The sequence below is a fragment of the Meleagris gallopavo genome, chromosome 3 (assembly GCF_000146605.3).
Source record: "Meleagris gallopavo isolate NT-WF06-2002-E0010 breed Aviagen turkey brand Nicholas breeding stock chromosome 3, Turkey_5.1, whole genome shotgun sequence".
NCBI lineage: Eukaryota > Metazoa > Chordata > Aves > Galliformes > Phasianidae > Meleagris > Meleagris gallopavo.
In genome coordinates this window covers 72739273-72751801 of record NC_015013.2, presented here as the reverse complement: position 1 = coordinate 72751801, position 12529 = coordinate 72739273, and the positions used below count along the sequence as shown (strand labels likewise).

Sequence of the window (12529 nt, the reverse complement as noted above, 5' to 3'; positions counted from 1 at the left end):
CCCTTCCTGAGAAAACACCAATCCTTCCAAAGGGAACAAGCTATAATTTCAGTGTACACTGTACTTCATAGAATTAAGAGTATTTTTCATCTTTCAGAATTTTAAGAAGCCCTCACCAAAGGTGGGTAACTTACAGGTTTTTTCCACTACAAAATCTGTAATCATGCCTCTTCTGAAATAGGTTTTGCTATAATGAGGAGCTAAAATACATTCCAACAAATTTAACCATGCTTTAATCTATCAACAAATGAGAAAAAACTACTTCCTCTCTAAGGAAATATTTTTTAAGCACATTACCTCACCTCATTCCCCGTTAAACCATACACCAATCCAAACTCTTCACCCAACTACACGAAACAAAGCTGGATTGTTGGGTTCTAATTTTGATGGGGACAAATCTGGAAATACTGCAAAGTAAATCAACTGAAGTATTCCAGACCTATGCCAGGGAAGGTAGAATCAGAGTCCAACCCTGGACTTCTAGGAATTATGCCAAACATGGTACATAAATTCCTTCACTTTGCAAGAAAGACACTGACTATTGGCATTGCACTTCCTTGCTGTTGTAGGTCATTGAAAAAAGCTAAGATCAGTAAAGGCACAAGGATTATTCGTTCTTTCTACTTTGTACTCCTGTATCTACATAGCAGAACAGTTTTTCTTTATGAAGACAAACACATTAGTATTGACGTTTGCCTTAGTAAACCTATTTTCTGGAATACAAATCAGTGAGGCTTTGGTATCAAAGTTTCAACTCTGCTATTTACTCATCCACTTGCAGAATTAACATAAATATTTAGAAAAACTTTCAGGAGCCAAGCTTATCAGATCAATATTCTGTTCTTTTTCTAACACTTGAAATACAAAAGTCTGCTCTGAAATATGATTCCACAGCAATGGCACAACAGCAGTTACTGCTCATCTCTGTTCTTGGACAAATGTGGTCCACACTACCATCTAATAACTTATGCTGTGACATCAATAATTACCAATTCTCCAAATTAACCACAGCAAAGAAGAAGCCACATAGCCTCTGCTAGCTCAAAGTTGCCACCAAGAGTAGGCTTATCCTGCAACAACCTTGTTCTGAAAGCAGCTGGGAGCAAGTTTGAAAGCTGAGCTAACTATCAATGAATGCAACTTGGCCTTCAACTTGCAGTTCAGCTGCATCATTCATGTACCAGCCAGCTTCCCTTCTCAGAGCTCTCAGAACAGAGCAGAACACAGACATGACAGGGAGGAACCGCACTGCCTGCTGGCTAATGTATGCCAACTGGAGCAGCTACCTGCCTGAGTCAATCCTACAAAGCAGTTTCTCAAATATATGATGATTTGCATTATCATCTTAGCTTTCTCAGTATATAGCCTTCCAATACATAAAATTACAGACATAGCATTTATATTCTGGTTCCAGTGTAGGCAATCAGAATAGTTACACGTTTCCAAAATCATTATTTGTTAATGCAAAAATTTCCCTACCAATTTTGATGTAATATACTTGTACTTGCATGACAGGCAGCATCACAGGGACATTAATAAGCTCAGAAACCTCTTATTTGATTCCAAACAAGCACTCAGAAGCAAATCTTAGGTTATGCAACTACTGATTTTCTTAAACTTACATACATATATATACACACATATATATTACACACACATGCACATTCATTCCCCTCTGTACTTATAATTCCCTGTCCCTGGGATACTTAACACAGGTAATCTCACCTGAAATATACCAGCATATGCTAATCACTATTGTTAGTGAGAGGAATTTATAGTTCCCATCTGTTGACAACTTTTGTTTTCGTTTTTAGAAACAGTTTCTAAATATTAAAACAGTAAAGAAATTCTCTGAATTTTCCTGAGCTCCCACTTGTTCTACCACATGATCCACAGACTTTGAAGTTCTAATAAGCAAGATACAATAATCACCCCTGCATCAGTTCTGATGCAAAGCCTACTGCACCGTCCACTACCACGTTAGGATTCTGGCTCATTACATGCAGTTCCATCAATTCCCTAGCAGCACAGCTATTTCAAAGAAAACAACACTGGATGTTATCCTAGTTAGTACAGAATTATTATTGAAGTTTCAAAAAGTCACTTTCTAAATGATGCTATGTTGAGAGTTCAACCTGATATTGTAACTAAATACACAGCCTGGGTTCTGCAGTTTTCTAGTGATTATGGGACATAAAGATGGTCCATGAAACAATGTTAGAAAAAAAAGTGTTTTGGTTTGTTAGAGGGAAGGAAGGAAAGAAATACACTTTGACTACCATTCAGGTGGACACGTGCCTTTCCACAGAACTGCCAGAAATGTTTTGGTTTTTTTTCTTCCCCCCCCCCGCTACCATTGCCTTATTAAAGTCTGGAACAATACAAGTTTTCGACTTTGTAAAACAACTGTTTAACTCTGTACTACATGCTCTACTTGTATTTCCAGTTCAATCTGTTCCTCCTAAACACTAAGCAATAATGAAATAAAAATTAGTCAGATGGGAGGCTGTCTGTAATATCCCTACACACATATACACACAAATGCATGCATAAAAAACTCACCCTCTGCACCAATGCAATGCAACAGAGAAGCAGGTCTGCTATTTCCTTACTTCTCATAACATACTTCTGCTGTCACTGAACAGCACACACACACTCAAAGGAGAAAAAATACACCATCCATACAGCCATATTTGATTGAGTTACTACAACTGAGATGAGAAAGGGAAAAAAAACACTAAGGTCCTCGAACTAGCTACACCACCTCAGCAAATATTATATAACTGTACCCTCATCATTAAATACAAGCCTTCTGTCTTCCCTTTGAAAGTCTTTCATAATCTTTTTGCACACCCTATCTATCATCTTGATCATTTCCTAGTCAAGATTAATTTCTGCTTTCAGCACTCTTTGATGACAGTCTCTACTGATTTTCAGATAAGTACGTGGTGTCTGCTATTCTGACAAGCATACTTATGAGCTGTTTTCCACTGTTTACAGAGTTAAAATATTCCTTCAAAACCTTCTTTGTAATACCTCATAAAAGGAATAGTGGTTAATAGTCTACATACTGATCCAGAAAAGAAAAACAACCTGGTTTTCTTGTGCTCATGTAACTGTATTTAAGTCTTCCCTGATTGAGAAATTTGTTACAGAATCATAGAAGATCCTGAGTTGGAAGGCATCAGAAGTCTCACTGAATCCAACTCCTGATTCCACACTAGATCTTGTTATAGAGACAGTTTTCATCAAGTGCACTGGTTTCCCCTGATGCACTGTGTCCCAATTAAAGACAAAGACTCAAAATTGAAGCACTAATACAGACAATGCATTTCTCCTTGAATCTCTCCACTTGCGTCATTTCCAAGATTAAAAACCACAGAATTCAAGGTTGGACAGCCAAAAGATTAGTCTTGTGGTTAGCTATGATGCCAGTAAGGTGAAGGATACAGATGCAGACTTGTCCTTCCCAGTTAGCACAGAATTTAAAGCCTCCTGTTTGAGCAAGGAGATATTGTGACAGGAAAGAAGGAAGAGGAATGAGCAGATCACTTCAAATAGCTTTCAAATAAGAAAAAAAGACTGGGTAGAAAAGAAGAAATGTTAAGGTCCAACAGGACAAAAAAGGTGACAGGCATACAGAAGAGGTTTCCTTGCCCATAACAACCTGTAGGTTCCACTGGCAAATAATTTTAAATGATACTGTGTACTTTAATTCCCACCCACAGCCAAAATAAACATGTTTTGAAGTAAGCTCTTTCCAAGGAAGAGATACATCACTCAATGGGGAGGTCAGGGAATGAGTTTTTTGCTCAGATGAAATCATATATATGCTCATTAAGAATTTTGTCTGAGGAAGGAAATGCAAGATTATGGCAGCAAACTTTTGAAAACCAAACTTTCTTGCCAATTATATAGTTTTTCATTGATAGAAAATTATGCGCAGAGAGTTTTAGCTGGAGATAAATTCACCAGAAGATAATTTTACTACAAACTTCCACAAAGAAATTCTATTATTAGTTTCTTCACTAATTCACTAATTCACTAATTACTAACTTTCATGACAACAGGTCTTTGCCATCTGCACAGTCACACTAAAACACAAGAATTTCTTGAAATAATTTATTTTAGAACATATTTTGAATAGTAACTTAATAAAATCCAAACTGTCGACTTTTTGTTAGTCAAAGATAATAATTCTTCTATGGCACAGATTCAAATTTTACTCTCCTGAGTGTACATAGTACTGAATAATTTGTCCAAAGGTCAGCTGGAATTTTCAGAAATCCTTTATTGCTCCTGAATCTTAAACATCTGTAACAAATACTTGTTTAGAGAGTGCTTTACATTCGTGACATTTGACCTTTTGCTGTATGCACCACAAAACTTAAGTTTCAAATACCACGCATGCAGGAAATCCAATCATTCCAGCAGTAGCCATCTGCATGGTCCAATATCAAATATTAGTTCTGGGTTGCACAAAGTCATGGGTACAAGTCTTCTTCTGCAGCTTCTATAATTAGTTGTAATTCACTGCTTCTAAAACACATTTCTCAAACAACATCTGGCCTCACAATCCTACTTCAAGATTGGAAAAGTACTTAGTATTTGGCTATTGGTGTGTGCACTTATGTGTATATGTACGTGCACACATGCAACAGAGATTTAGTATAACTACAGAATACAAGCATATGACACCCAGAAAGTATATGTAGGACTAGACATTTCTATTCCAGCAACAAAAGCCTTTTTAGCCCTGGAACTGTGTTAGAAATTTAAAGAAAAAAAAAAATCAAACAATTGAAAGCATACTCCAACGTTATTGCTGGCTGATAGCTAATTATTGGCATGAAATGTTAACAGCTCATCAAGCTTCCTACCAAACACCTGAGAGCTCTGCACAAATTGGAAGTTTCTTTTGCAGGATTCCTAATACCAATGGTGGACTCTATATTGAAATTAAAATGAAAAGAAGGATTAAAAAGAAAGATATAAAGCTTTCCTGGAGCTAAAGTATTAAACTGCTTAAGACGACAAGCTCAACATTAACAAGCCCAAGTACTTTTCATTGATAAAAATCAGAAATACAACAACATTGAGCCACTGCATATCTGAGCTTCACTGTGCCTTATTCTTCACATGGCTTTAAATAAAATGACCTATACAAGCTATTCTTCTCACCAATCCCTCAATGCTAGGAAGACAACCGCTGTATTTCTTACCTGAGCTCCATCCTTTAATTTCAAGATGCATTCCATTGTATTGATAGTGATGACAACTGGTTCTGATCCTAATTTTGTCCATGGCACGTGAATCCGAAGCTCATGAATATGCCCACTTAAAAAAGTAAATGGTAGTTTCAGTTCCTAACAACAAAAGAAACAGTAATGAATTAATTGCTAAAATACATCAAAACAGGACACTTGTAACTTAAAATAATAAGGCTTTAGCACAGAACATAGATCAAAGGTTCTTTCCCCTCCCCAAGCCATCAGTGTGCCACTGGACTTAGGAACTAGCCCACTAATTGCTTGTACACATACGTTACAATTGCTCTGTTAGAAAGACCCATCTAGATTACCATGTCCTTGATAATAATAGATTAAAAACCACCTCTTGCATGAAGGTACCACAAAATCTCTTGCTATTACAGAGACAAATAAAAATGAACAAGATGAAAGCAAATATTTAAATTGATGCATGACCTACAGTAGAACAGGAATTTGGAATTAAACATCAAAAAAAATCCAGAGCAAGGCAATTCCTTCCAAAATATTTTAGTACTTTGACGTCTAAGAGTAGTACTCTTAAGACTGGCAACAAACAAAAATGAAATCCATACAAAAGCTATGAGGCATTTGGAGTCTTAGTGAGAAATAATGAGGGTATTGGTTTTGGGGAGTTTTTTGTTTGGGTTTTTTTTTTTTTGTCTGTTGTTAGATGCATACTTACTTGGGCCTTTCATTTTTTGTAAATACAATTTTTACTCTTATTTTTTCCTATTGCTAAAATAACGATAAAGATTAAGGAAGCAAGCCAAACAGGTGAGTAGAGGTCAAAACAAAAACAATCAAATCAAAATCACTCTGTAAAGCAAAGGAGTTACTTGGTACACTTCCTTTGGTTTACAAATGAGAATTTAATTGTGTTATGAACAGTAAATCTGTTGAACACCATCAGGATGCAACACTTCCCATTTTCCAAACTTGTAATAAGAATTTAAAACAAAAAAAAAAAAGAGGTTAAGAGGGTAGAGTTTTGTTTAAGAAAAAGAAGCCACCAAGCCAGACATTCTAAACTAGGAAATATAAGAAGTACAATTTCAACTGCTAATTTTATTAGGACTCTTGTGCTTGCATTTTATAACATCCTTTTTAGTAACAGGATGTTATTACTTATTCTTTGGAACCCCCAAATAATGAGAAGCATCATTAGAAAAGTAGTTATTTATTCTCTTTTTATTCACAGCATTCAAGGTGCTTCCCTCTCCACATTAAACTTAGTAAATAAGAAGTTATTAAACTCTTCACTAGCAAAATCCAGACTCCTCCTCACCAAAACCTAACTTTGACGTTACACAGCCTTGAAAATTGGTGCTTAGCTCTACCAAGTCAGTCCTCAACCCCTAACAAGTGCCTGATACTAACCAGTCCATGCAGCAAGCACATCTCTGCAGGACAGCCCTCGTGAGCTAAACGTCCCATACAACTTGTCAACAGGCTGCACAAGGCACAGATGTTTAGATAAACTTTGTATCATAGAATCACAGAATCACCAAGGTTGGAAAAGACACACAGGATCACCCAATCCAACCATCCACTCATCACCAATAGTTCTCACTAAACCATGTCTCTCAACACAAAATCCAACCATTCCTTGAACACCTCCAGGGTCAGTGACTCCACCACCTCCCTGGGCAGCCCATTCCAGTGCATGACCACTCTTTCAGAAAAGTAGTATTTCCTAACATCCAGCCTGAATCTCCCCAGTGCAGCTTGAAGCCATTCCCTCTAGTTCTATCACCAGTTACACGAGAGAAGAGGCCAACCCCCAGCTCACTACAACCTCCCTTCAGGTAGTTATAGAGAGCAATAAGGTCTCCCCTAAGCCTCCTCTTCTCCAGACTGAGAATCCCTTCAGCTGCTCCTCATAAGGCCTGTGCTCCAGACCCCTCACCAGCTTTGCCACTCTTCTTCAAACCCGCTCCAGGGCCTCAGTGTCTTTCTTGCAGTGAGGGGTCCAAAACTGGACACAGTACTCAGGCACAGCCTCACCAGAGCTGAGTACAGGGGGACAATCACTTCTCTGTTCCTGCTGACAACAGTTTCTGACACAAGCCAGGATGCCACTGGCCTTCTTGGCCACCTGGGCACACTGTTGGCTCACGTTCATCTCAGGTACACAGCACAGGGCAGCACACAGGATACTTCCACGTACTTCAGATCCAAAGTGCTGGAAAGAGTAGCCTCAGGGGTTCTCTACGAAGCCTGAGCTTAACACTCACCAGACAGAACAGCCACCTGCAACTAGAGACTAAAAATCAGATTTAAAATAACAGAACTGTTTAGTGCAAAATGAACTGTATTTGATAATGCATTCAAATTTTCAGACAGCATTTGCGAACTATTTTAATGGTGAAGGGACAAATGAAGACTTTTGAGGGAACTGGAGCTGTTCTGCCTGGAGATGAAGGGAGACCTCATTACTCTGTACAATCTGAAAGGAGGGCATCAGACTCTTTTCTGAGGTAAAAAGTGACAGGACATGAGTAAATATTCTTAAGTTGCACTAGGACAGGTTTAGATTGGACATGAAACAGAAGCTCTTCACAGTCAGGGTGGTCAAGCATTGGAAGCAGCTGCCTAGGGAGGTAGATGATGGAGTCCTCACTCCAGGAAGCATTTAAGGTATGTATGGATGTGGCACTGAGGGATGGGACTCTGGAGGTCAAGTGGACCATCAGACTCGGTCATCTTGAAGGTCTTTCCCAACCTAAATGATTCTACAAGCTAAGAGTAAATGAAATATATTCACTGCTGACAACATCAGAGAAAACAAATACACTAAATTGTAACATTTGTTTTTAAATAAACTAGAGCTTTCATTTTGTAGAAGAGCCTTTGGGTTCTGAAGTTAAAGAAAACACCTAATCTCTCACATCAGAAACTCTTAGCTCCTTCCTCAACTGTGCTTACTCAAAAACACATCTAATTTCAAGCCTTCATTCCCAAAGAGGACAGTCATAGACCTTCTCATAAAAACAGATTGAAATTTGTTGTTTTTACAAAGTGTTTTTCTTCATCTCACTCACAAATACACTGAAAATTTTAGCTAAAAGCCTCTCTCAAAAAAATTCAGTCTTAAGCAAACAACACCAAAATAAAAACATACTTTTATCTGGATAGTTTAATTTAGTCACCAAAAAGCAAGTTTTAAACTATCCTGCTATAGACATCACTGTACTGATAATACAGTAAATCAAAAAGTATTTTACGTTCTTCAAATGTTCTTTATACTCTTTTTATGTTTTTCAAAAGAAGTGATCAAAAAAACATGACTTAAAAAAAACACACTACAACTTAAGGGACAGTGCTTTCACAAATCAAACAGCAAACTATTATTTACAATAACAAAAATAAATTTTCTTTCCTAACGCTGTGTCTCTTTAGATCCTGACTTGCTTCCATATGCAGAAGCTAAGTTTTTACTTCAAACACCATTCTACAATAAATCTTTTTTTCAGCATTCACTGAGTAGAACACTTTTTTGTTAATAGCTGCATGATAATGTAAAAAATGAACAGAAGTAGGGTTTCTTTCAAATTGAGGCAATGCAGATTAACATACACTGACACAGAGCTCCTGCACATTTACAAAACATAGTTCCTTTGTTTTAAAGGAATTTTGATTCAGTGTCTGACATTATCCTAATTGCACAAGTTAAGTTTCCTTAGGGCAATGCAGAGAAATCTTTGTTACTTCAGTAGACACAAAACAAATATCTACCACATTTAGTAACTTGTTTATAATCCAGCCTAACAAAGATCATTTTTATTCATCCTTTCCCGTGCAATGTTTTCCCTCTCATTAAGTATGACATGAAGTTCTGAACACATCTTTGTACTTATGACAGATTAGACCTTACATCTTAGGTTTTACATTTGCATTATATGAATTCTTCAGAAGTTATCATAGGGCTGAAAACAAACTCATGGGGTTGACACATAAACAAAACTGGCTAACACCACGCAAGACCGTAGACCAGATGATCTTAATCTTCCTTGCCCTAAAATTCAAGTCTCTCCCAAACTTCAGGGTGATGAGAAAAAAAGACTGTTCCTCAATGTCAGTATTAATTGAAATACCACTTCTTCACATTCAGTGCTGTATGTAACTCGCAAGTAACACAGCAGCAAATAAAACAAACATAACAGGTATTTTTTATGCCCTCATTTCCTTAAATTAAGTACATTATCATTTCTTATATTTCTCTTCACAATTTCTGAATGCTTTAAGATAAGAAGTTTCAGTCATTGTAACATCATGAAGTTACCTGGATTTGCTAGTGTGCATGCATTTAAACAAATACACTATTACTGCTACATGATTTGCACTTTAGGTATCAATGCATGTTCAGTCTTAATCTTAAGAGAAGCTATTTTGTACTATTTTCCTTACTAATCCATCTTCACAAGAGCAAAAGACAACACAATGAAACAACACACTAGTTGCAGTAACTGTTAGTACTTTTCAGGTAGCCAAAGGTTTAAAGACACTACAGCCACAAATTGAATACATTCTTTAACTTTTGAAACTACTTTTATCAAGGTACCACAATTGGCTGGCCAATTAAAATACATTTGAAGAATCTCCGCATCACTATAGAAGCATCAAACTGTTAAAATGTGGGAATAAATCTGCCTTGACTGCAGTAATTTGTTTGGAGAATGCAGGCATAAGTAAGACCTGTGCTACTCAAAATGAGCCTGCATTCAGGAGTTAGCCTCCCTGCACTCTTCTCTTCATTTCTGTGGCTGCATTGCCCAGAAAACACAGGAGTAAAAGAACATTACAGCAGAGAGCCTTTCAAACACTCCAGTGAAACTCGGTAATCTTCAGATCAATTGTCCTTTGTCTTCTAATCTAAGGTTGTTTCATTTTCTCCCTCTGAGTTTGTATTAAAAAAGCTAATTTAGTAGGCCATGTTGTTATAGAAATACATACAAATTGTAAGAAGAGCTCACCATGTATCTTATCTCTTTGGTACCACAGTGACAACAGAAACATCATAAACTAGCTACCAAGCTCACAGCTAGCTCTGTTATTCTGATACCACAGGGACTTCACATAAAAGTTGCCAGAAGTGCTGAAAAGCCTCTTCTCTGAAACAATATTTAAAGTTCAATTATAAATTACTTTGTGATCTTTGGGATGACAGACAATCTTTTGCACCCTGTTCTCATCTATTCTTTGGGATTCTGTTTGGTACCCTGTAAGAGCACACAATATGACATTGCAACTCTAACATCAGCTGACCCGCAAGAAGCAAGGGAAGAAAGCAACACATTTATTCCTAAAACTGTTTGTAAGGTGCAAGTAGTCTAGCGCTTAAAATGCTATTCCCAAATCATTCCCTGGAGTTCCACAAAAGCTGGAATCCTCTAAAAATGTTCAAGGTTGCCAAACAAATTAACACATAATGGTAACTCCTAGAAACTTCAACTTTTTTTTTTTTTAAGAGAGTTTCCAGTCAGCTGCAAAGGTTATTATTTATATTCACACATACACAAAAAGAGTTTTGTCAAGCAGCATCTCTATGGGGCAGAGAGGAGGGGAGATATCCTAAGTATACTCTACAGAATCAGGCAAGCTCTAGAGCATAAGAGCCAAACTAAGATCTCCATTCTTCACATAAACACATAGCCAAATAATGTTAAAGAAAAAAGACTAGCAAATGCAAGTGTTGCTTCATATTTCTTTGCACAAAAGCAAAGATAGCAACAGACCACATTCAGTATTTATGGACCCTGCTGATACACAGGCAGGCAAAGTTGAGGCCAGGGATCACCTACAAGCAAGTACCTGAAAGGGAATGATAGAAGCAGTGGTAGCAAAACCCTAGTAGTGTCTGGTAATACATACAGTTTGATACTATCCCAAGCCACCATTTGTTATGAGGACAAGCCTCCCTATAGGAGCAGTATAGTTCCTGGAGAAGAGAAGGCTCTAAGGAGATCCTCCTTACAGTCTTTCAGTATCCAAAGGGAACTTACAATAGGAGGGAGATCAACTTTTTACATAGTCTGAAATCAAAAAGACAAAGGGGAACAGTTTTAAACAAAGAGGAGATTCAGATTAAATGTTAGGAAGAAATACTTGATTCAGAGGGTGGTGAGGTGTTTCCACAGGTTGCCCAGAGAAGTTGTGGAGCCATGGAGGCATTCAAGGAAAGGTTGGATGAGTCCCTGCACAGCCTGATGGTGAGTGGCAGCCAAGCCCATGGCAGAGAGATGGCTTTAAGATTCCTTCCAATCCAAATGACTCTGTGATTCTATGGCTCTGAGAACAGTTTACCTGAAGAAGAAGCTTTCACAACCAAGACTGGAGATTTCAAGACATCTACACAAAGCGGATCTGGTATAATGCTGGCAGCAGTGCTCAGAGCAGGTGGCTGGACTGAGACCTCCAGAACTTCCTTTTGGTCAGCCCTCCTATGATTCCACAATATTCACACTAAAGCAAGCTTTGAATATTCATTCACAGGAGTAACACATCCTACCAATTGCAGTCCAGTATTCACACTACCTGTATGGGCAAGCTGTAACAAGAAACTGAGTAACTAAAAAGCAGCTACCACAAGAGACAATAGAGGCATCCGAATACTGGAAAGAAGATAAATCAGAATTTTTACAGAAAGACAGAAAATTACACAGGACCTCCCAGAAGACTTGATCCTATTCTGGAGGTGGATCTAAGATACCATATTTTCCGTAAATACTTATTTCCTATTTCTACAGGTCCCCCCAATAAAGACCACACAATCTCATGTCCACTCCAATATCTTAATCTGATAAAAATGAGGAAAAATTTCCTTAATGCACAGTTTAAGTATCTCTCAGCACAATTTATTCCATTCTCTCTCACCCATAAAATTTGACCATAATTTTAGATAAAATGAGGCAAGAGCTAAGACACAATCCTTGTCTTTTTCATTTCTCTTCCATAGGCCATATTATCTAAATTATCTTTTTTTCTTTGCTGCAATATTCTCAGCTCCTTCTTCAGCTGAACACAGGGCCCCAAGTCAGACTTGCTACACCACCTATAGCAGCTTTATCTGTCTGACACACTTAAAACTGTCAACAAAGATAAGCACAGAAGGAAGTCGTCTCTCAGCAAAGACTTCCCTGCTCATGTTAACTACAGGCTCCAAATCTATTGAGTCTGTATAATCAATGGATATACAGATGGTATATAGTCAATGGATATACAGATGGTGTAATAATATATAATATATATAATAAATTATA

At 37.5% G+C, this 12529-nt stretch overlaps 1 protein-coding gene across 7 annotated transcripts in view; it reads right to left on the bottom strand.

The window, feature by feature from the left end:
• Positions 1 to 12529, bottom strand: part of VPS13B (vacuolar protein sorting 13 homolog B) — a 416489-nt gene that overhangs the window by 400691 nt on the left and 3269 nt on the right. For all 7 annotated transcript variants that reach the window (XM_010709173.3, XM_010709170.3, XM_019614165.2 and 4 more), the window contains one exon: positions 5223 to 5366. In XM_010709173.3, the coding sequence (XP_010707475.1) occupies positions 5223 to 5366 (144 nt within the window). The remainder of the gene's footprint in view (positions 1 to 5222; positions 5367 to 12529) is intronic.